Source organism: Trichosurus vulpecula, chromosome 3 (assembly GCF_011100635.1).
Source record: "Trichosurus vulpecula isolate mTriVul1 chromosome 3, mTriVul1.pri, whole genome shotgun sequence".
Classification (NCBI taxonomy): Eukaryota; Metazoa; Chordata; class Mammalia; order Diprotodontia; family Phalangeridae; genus Trichosurus; species Trichosurus vulpecula.
Genome location: NC_050575.1, coordinates 173,669,131 through 173,677,398, shown reverse-complemented (window position 1 = coordinate 173,677,398; position 8,268 = coordinate 173,669,131). Strand labels below are relative to the sequence as shown.

General features: G+C 40.2%; 1 protein-coding gene across 5 annotated transcripts; it reads left to right on the top strand.

The window, feature by feature from the left end:
* The first annotated feature begins 390 nt into the window (after positions 1-390).
* Positions 391-7,203, top strand: LOC118843263 (major urinary protein 5-like). 5 transcript variants are annotated; one of them, XR_005009905.1, is made up of 7 exons: positions 391-588; positions 1,736-1,869; positions 3,624-3,731; positions 4,690-4,760; positions 5,831-5,932; positions 6,160-6,178; positions 7,030-7,197. XR_005009905.1 is itself a non-coding variant. In XM_036750803.1 (6 exons), the coding sequence occupies exons 2-6, from the start codon at positions 1,773-1,775 to the stop codon at positions 7,037-7,039; spliced, it is 336 nt and encodes a 111-aa protein (XP_036606698.1). In that variant the 5' UTR covers positions 394-588; positions 1,736-1,772; the 3' UTR covers positions 7,040-7,200. The 5 variants fall into 5 exon arrangements, 3 of the variants coding, with proteins under 3 accessions (XP_036606698.1, XP_036606697.1, XP_036606699.1); XM_036750803.1 differs by lacking the exon at positions 4,690-4,760 and having other exon boundaries at positions 394-588; positions 7,030-7,200; XM_036750804.1 differs by lacking the exons at positions 391-588; positions 1,736-1,869; positions 4,690-4,760 and adding an exon at positions 2,984-3,022 and having other exon boundaries at positions 7,030-7,203.
* Positions 7,204-8,268: the final 1,065 nt, after the last annotated feature.

The window sequence follows — 8,268 nt, the reverse complement described above, 5'->3', positions numbered from 1 at the left end:
GTTCCATTTGGGCACTCTTCCCACATCACCTAAGAGAAGACTGCCTGTACTCTAGGTGCTTTGTAGGCAAGTTTCAACACTGTTTAAAATGGTGACCTCAGTGTAATCCTTTCTGAGAAGTTAATGGCCTGACTGCCACAGGGACAAAAAACATAGGAACTGTATCTTCTGGTCTCAGGACAGACAGATAATTGATCTGAAGAAGCTGGCCAAATCTAACACGGGCTGTTGATCTAGGAAATTTGTATTTCAGAATTGTCAAATGTTTGGTGTCAAAAAGTACTTTACTAATCTGTCCTTGGGATCTTTGGCTAGCAGTTACTCACTGGCTAGTGACTTTGCATAAAGCATACTTTGAAGGATTAGTGTCCCTTTAGTGCCACATCATCAGGACCCCTGCCACAGAATGAGGTATAAAGGCAGCAGACCAGAGAGCCAGAGAATTCATCAGAATCCTCACACATTCAGGTGCTGCTGAAGCATCAAAGTGGAACCCTTCAGAAGATGAAGATTCTAATGCTGTCCGTGGGGCTGGCCCTGATCTGTGGCCTTCAGGCTCTCAGTGACAATATGGAAGACCCCCAAATGGTAAGTGAGCAACAATGGGAACAGGTTGATAGAGTTGTTTAGAAAAGGTGTGAGGATCACTAGTAGGGAAAACAGAATTTTTTTATGCAGAACAAAGCAAAAGCAGAACTGACAGCTGAAAAGAAAAGTTATGTATGTTGGTGTTCTCACTCAAAACTGTCCTTCCCAGTAGTTCTGTTGTCTACTGCCACTTAAAGTCAGCAGAAACTATAAAATTACAGATGAGTGTGAGCAAATGCCCTATTTCTTGTACGTATCTAGAATAAAAAAAAAACAGCCCCAAACTCTCATCCATCACAGCATAAACCCATAGAACAAATTCTGCATCTTACAAATGAAGGGTTGCACTGGGTGATTTGTAAGAGTTTTATCGCTTCATGTTGCTGAAATCCTGAGATACCATTGCTTCAAAAAACAAAAAAAAATCGTTGTAATTGAAATCTATAATCTTTGCTTCTCATGGCAACAGTAAATGAGATGATGAATTTCCCCAAGTGTCCTTTTCTGCACTCTGCCATTTAAACCAACTTTGCCATCAGGATTCAGATGGTGGCTTTTTGTTCCGTACCTGTACTGGGATTAGGTGCCACATGAATTCTGTGGTAGATTGTTATCTCATATTCAGGTAGAATAGAGGAGAAGAGAATTCTTCTGACCATGAGTGATTAGAGTCACAGAATGAACACAAGTCTTCCATAAGTAATAAAGAAGAATTACTTTTAGGATGCTGTCCAAGTACTTGAAATTACCAGCCATATCTAAGTCCAAGCTCCATAGTAAGAGGAAGGGAAAATAATGTTATCAGTAGAATAATGTCATGAACCACACACAGCTAATATAATTAGACCCATTAGACAAATGAGCAAACTAGGACACTGAAAGTTTAATAACTTGCGAAAAGTCACAGAGTGAGTTAGTATCATAGCCAGATCAGAACTCAAATTTCCTAACTCCTAGTCTCATGAGCTTCTTCCTATACTATGAAGATAATGTGTGTACCAGGTAGGATTGGGGTAAAGATATACTTCACCTCTGAGGCCTCAGTTTCCTCACTTGTGAAATGAGGGTCTTTCCTGGCTTAAAAAGACTATGGGCCTATGTGACCGGAGGTGTCTTTTTTCAATTCTCATCCAAACTCTTTCCACAGTTCACTGGAGAGTGGTTCACTGTTGCATTGGCCTCAAATGTGTCATCTAAGATTGAGGAAGGAGGTGGTTTGCAGTTGTTTGTCAAAAGTCTCGGGGAACGTGATGGTGTTCTTATTGGAGACTTCTTCAAAAGGTAAGTGCTACCTGTGTTAGTTGGTGAATTTACAAGTGGGAACAAAGACCTGGGGAATAGTTTTGGGATCCTTTAACCCACAGAGGCTGATCCAGGAGTCAATTAGTGAAGTTCTCAGGATGTGGTTGGTTTGTATGAACATTAAGGGCAAATATTTAAGGAAACAAAAATTAATGGCTACACACACACCTGAAGCTTGTGTGCAGTGGTGTGGGGCAGTGTTGCTTAAAAGTATTTTTATGTGGAGTTTGGATCTTTTGAGTCACTCCCTGGGGGAACGACCATTTCCTTTCTGTTCCAAACCTCCCTGAGTCACCAGTCTTCCTTTTTGCAGTAGAGACGGGATAACTGAGGTCTATTCTGCTAAGACAATAGAAAGCAGAGTGAGAGAGAGGGAAGAAAGGTAGTAACTGAACTCACACATTTGCAGTACCTTATTTATCTGTTTTCCAATTGATGGGCATCAACTTTGCTTACTATTCTTTCCTACTCCAAAAAGTACTATCAATATTTGTCTTAATAAAGGACCTTTCTTTGGCTAATTGGCCTCCTTGAGATATGTGGTCTGGAACTGATGGTGCGACATGGGAGACACTGGACCAGGAGTGATCAACATGGTGTACCCATATCAGAGAAGGTGCTGTGCTCTATAGCCAAAGAATTGAAATAGCTCAAAAGAAACACAAGATGTACAAATTCACAAAATGTACCCCAAATATTCACATAGATTATTTGTATCCAATCTGTGGTGGAGCTTTTCAAGTTTTTATTGGTCTAATTAGCCACAGTTGGCCACATTAAACTTGACTCTAGCATTGTGATATCATTTTGTTCCTGGTCAAGAATGAAGGACAACAACCAACCAAACAGGCCTTCTTGAAATACATAGTTAGCCTTGGGATTTCTGGGTCAAAGGGTGTGAATATTTTAGTCCCTTTTTAACATAATTTTAAATGGGTTTCCAAACCAATTGGTCCAGTTTGCATCTCCAACAATAATGCATTTGTTCTATCTTTGTCCAGCTATTATAATACTATTCCTTTTTTTGTCATCTACATCCATTTGCTGGGTAACAGGTAAATCCTTTTAAATTTGCATTTCTCATATTATTAGTGGTTTGGAACATTTGGAAATGATGAAATGCATGTGTTCTATAAGTATAAATGAGCATCTCAGTATTTTTCAATATTCTTCTGAAATGAATTAATGGACCCAGGGACTAACAGAGAAGTGGGTAATGGTCAGAAACTATATTAAAACATGACTTTGTGCAGATGTCCCTTTACTACCCTGTGTTACTTCCATCATGACTGAACTGTGCAAAGCCTAGATCAGATGCTTTGATCTTCTCTTCCCCTTTGCAGAGCTCTAGAGGTCTGGTTAACCCTTATGTGATTGATATAGAAACTAACTCACTGTGTAGCCTTGCAGAAGTCTTTTGCCCTCCCTTGGCCTCAGTTCCTCGTCTATAAAGTAACGTGGTTGGACTAGATGGTTTCCCAAGTTCCTTCCATTTCATTTTATGATTCTAGAGGCAGATAAGAGGAATGTTGAAAAAACAGAGGATCTAAAAAGTATAGGTCTGTCAAAAAATTGCAGTTTGTTTGGAATGGCAGAGCTTATGATGGAATTGAGGTTTCCAGAAAACCCTAGGAAAGGCTTATACATGAAGTTTAACTAGTAATAAGTTTTAAGTCTTTGCCTTTGTTCCTGTAGTTGCAAAATTCTGACTTAACCTTTCGATGGCTTCACAGATGATGGAGATAATGATTTCTCTGTTCAAAGTATGGACTCTCAACATGTGATATTTATTACGTATAATACCAAAGGTGAAGAGGTGACTGTTTGGGGAGAACTCTATGGTATGTATCCTATAATCCTGCACTAATACACTTCCTATTCTCTTTTTTATGAAAAGAGTGATACAGGAAAATAAATTGTAGCATTGTAGCATTGGTGGGACCCAAACTATGTTTGACTACAATTTACCATGCCTGAGATCAGGGGGGAAATAAAAGCTTCTCAGTACAGCAAACTGTCCATGTTGAGCTTCCTTCATTAATCTCCAATGGCAGCTCTGAGCCTACAGTAGAATATAGGCTTTGTAAGACCCAGTTCCATTCATTTTTGTCTTCATATCAATACCTACAGTAGTATCTAGCACAAAGAAATGGTGTGAGAGAGAGAGAGTGAGAGAGAGAGAGATAGAAAGAGAAAGAGACAGAGAGATAATACAGAGAGACAGAGAACACAGAGTCAGAGAGATCCCAAATGTAAATCTTTCTCTCTCTCTCTGCTCTGAAAAATGATAAATATCAATTAATTATTCTCTGTTGTTCACCCAAGCATCTAAGTAATAAACAAAATGTTAGGAAGGGAGGCCACTGGCTTAATGTTGAACCATTTAATCTCTCTCTCTCTCTCTCTCTCTCTGTCTCTCTCTCTCTGTCTCTCTCTCTCTCTCTCTCTCTCTCTCTCTCTCTCTCTCTCTCTCTCTCTCTCTCTCTCGTTTATCCTGGCTGCTCCAATTCCTGGGCTGTATTCACTGAATGATGAATTTAGGATGGCAATACAATGGTTAATCACATTTATCCTCAAATAGTATTTTAAAATCATATAATCAAAAAGGTAAACTCTCCTAAGAGATAGAAATAAACTTTGGGAAGGATACAGTCCTCCTTGGATTGCTGCTGCAGCAGCTGTTTGTCCATGATTCTGGAAGAGAACCATGATATCAGTCAGGGGATGACATGACATGCAAGTGAATTGGATTTACGTGATAGAGGGCAGTGCAAACTCACCAGCCTCACTTTCTCCTAGGATCCATCTGCATCCAGCGGCCAGATATGGATGAGAAAAACTGGAGATGACCTTGGCTTTTGCAGACTAAGGTCTTTAACAGATCTCCTTTTGATTGAGGCAACATCCAGTGATTAAAGCTAATTAGACTAATTATTAAGGCTAATAAGAAATGGGGCAAAGAAACGCCTTTAAAAAAAACCCCTGGGAGGGCAAGACATTCAGTATTTCTTCCCAAAACATTCATTCTGAACCAATCAGGGCATAAACAGTGACCAAGTTGGGCTTGGTCTGGGACCTATTGTTGGCCAATCAGTGACAGCCTTAGTGATTTGGGGTAAGGATTAGTTGTGAAGAGAAAAAAGATAAACAAAAAGTTTCAGAAGTTAAAATTTACGTTCCCTATGGGCAGAGCACCAGCAGGTAAGGGTTTGATACCCTGTGTGTCTCTCTTTGGGAGACATGGAAGAAATGTTGAGAAGGAAGATAATAATCACCAGTCCAAATCTGAGGAATTCTAGTTGTTTCTGCAATGCAACCCTGCCCATGTTTCTCTTCATTGTTGTATCACGTGACCCTGACATCCCAGATTTGCTCCTCATACCTGCCCATCTCTCATTCTCTGAGATGTTGGTTGGTAGCCCCAGCTGGATTGTCTTACATTCTCATCTCCACCCCTCAAATTCTCTAGTTCCCTTCTCCCCATAAACAATTTGCGTCTTATTTATCTTTCTTATTTTTTTATGTAACAGATATTTGGACCTTGTAACCCCAGGGGTCACACTTGCTTTTATTTATTTGTGAAGGTATTTCTTTCCAGTGGATTCTAAACTCCTTGAGAGAAATGGCTAGTCCTCCTTTGTCTTTGCATCACTAATGCCTCACACAGTACTTGGCACTTAGTAGGTGCTTAATAAATGCTTGTTGATTGATATACTGATGACAGGGAATTCTCTTTCCTTCTTTATTAAGAGGTGCAACATATCCTGGGGCATATGATAGTTCGAGTTCCTAAAGTTATCGGCTTAGTCACCCAGATCAAAGGCCCCTTCCCCTGTACCCTGCACCCCACATTCATCTAGCTGCCTTCTTTTCTCTGTATTGCTGAAAGTGATCAGTGAGGGAGACTCAGCAGCTATTCTCACTTTCACCCTAACTACAGGCCGTACTCCAGATCTTTCTGATGAAATAAAGAAGAAATTTGAGGAAATATGTGAAAATTTTGGAATTAGGAAGGATCAAATTAGAGACTTATCCAATGATGGTAAGTTCTGCTCATCTCTGTTTTGTATTCCTCCTTTTCTTGGGTAGAACTGGGGTTTGGAGGGGGGAAGAATGGGAGGAAAGAATTCTATAGAATGGAAAGACCCCCTGTTGACTGCCTTTACCATCACCCAGACAATCTCATTGAGTGTTCTCCTGGGATAGTGACATAAAGTTCTGAGAAAGATTCATGTCTGAGAATCATTGGTATCCTGCTTTTCTCCACAGATCCCTGTGAGAAGCTTAGGTAAGCAACTTCATCCTGGCATGGAGGTTTGTTATCTTTGACAATGGGATTATTGCCTGAGAGTTACATTTCTTTAGAAAACCAGAGAAGTTTGCTTTGGTTTCCAACTGCATAAAGTGGGATAGATATAGACCTAACTGGATTTTGGATGCAGTTGGAGTCTTCAGCAGTGCTTGACTTTTCCTTGGTCATCTTGACATTTTCTGGTAAAGCATGTGCTTAAGGTGGGGGACTTAAAGTGATTCACACTCTCCTTTTCCTAAGGGCTATTTTAATTCTGTCCCTTCCTTCTTTCTCTATCTTCCAAAAGTTGATGTATATGAGATTAATATGAGGATGTGGAATGGTCAGAGGGATGGGGCTTGGAGGGAAGACACGGAAAGGGATCAAACCAAGGAACTGGGATAGGGATGTGGAGGGGTTTCAGTGGTACGAAATGGGTGAGCGTACAGATAGGATTTTGGCATGGTGACTGGAGTGACAATCTAGATTTGTAATCTATTCAATCTAATCCATTAAACGTATCCATATGATTCAAGAAGGATTTTTGTGCTTCTCAAGAGCCTAAAGTTGTCTGTCTCTGTTTCCTAGCCAGAGGGTTATAGGAATGAGGATTTTTATCTGCTTGCTTTTTCATTTTTATCAAATACTATCCTCAGTGGGCTCCCCACGTACCTCAGACAATATTACTGAATCTCCTGAAGTCTATGCTTCCTTAGCTACCTTCTTATGGGTCAAAATTCCCTCTAGGATGTGAATTTTTCATCTTTGTTCCAAGCTCTACCTCTTATTTCCAATTCCTAGGTCATGTTATGATATTATATAACCAGCATTCTTTCACTGTCTCACAGGACTTCCTAGATGAAACATCCCTGTATTTCTGGGAACCTGTCCTGCTTCCTCCCAGGAATCGTTAATATGGATGGTGAAAATTTCTACTGGCTTTCTCTTCTCTCCTCCAAACTCAAGGGGGATGCTATTCCCCTCCCCACTCTCCCTGCTTAGAACCTTTGCCTGCAAATGCTTAATAAATGATTAATCCAGTATACCGTGTCTGAAATATTTTGGGGAATCTAGGGGACATGGGCAGCGATTGTAGAGAAGTAGCAGAAGGAGGTATTGTCAGGTATATGGGAACTCACCAAGCCACCTAAACTGACAGAATTTTATCTGGGCACGCTATTAATGCCATTTGTTTTGACATGATAGCTATTAATGTTTACACAGCACCCATTTATCCTGTCAGTCTTTCCTTACAACTTAATACCCCTTCTAGGCTACTATCTCTCTCCCTGCCCCCATCCATCACCACACTGGTATTTACAGACTTCAGGTTTTGTTTTTTGTTTTTTTATTATTTATTTTTATTTTTAGTTTACAACAGATGGTTCCACATAATTTTGAGTTCCAGATTTTCTCCCCTCCCTCCCCCCTCCCTCCCCAAGATGGCATGGAATCTCATATAACTACCATGTATAACTTTGCATTGAATTAATTTATACACTAGTCAAGTTGTAGAGAAGAAGTATGACCAATGGAATGAATCATGAAAAAGAAGAAACAGAACCAAAAAAAAAACCCCAAAAACAAAAACAAAAGAGAAGAAAAAAAGGCGAGCATGTAGTGTGCCTCAATCTGCATTCAAACTTCACAGTTCTTTCTCTGGATGTAGATAGCATTCTCCATCGTGAGTCCCTTGGAGTTGTCCTTGCACCTTGTGTTGCTGAGAAGAGCGCAGTCTGCCAGGGTTGGTCCTCACGGAATTCGTATATATGTGGTTGTGTACAATGTTCTCCTGGCTCTGTTCCGCTCACTCAGCATTATGTCGTGTAGGTTTTTCCAGGTTGTTATGAAGTCCATATCATCCCCATTTCTTACGGCACAATAGTATTCCATTACCTTCATATACCACAGCTTGTTCAGCCATTCCCCAATTGATGGGCATCCTTTAATTTCCAATTCTTGGCTACCACAAAAACAGCAGCTATAAATATTTTTCTACATATGGGTCCCTTTCCCTCTTGTGTGATTTCTTTGGGATACAACCCTAGAAGTGGTATTGCTGGGTCAAAGGGTATGAACATTCTTAT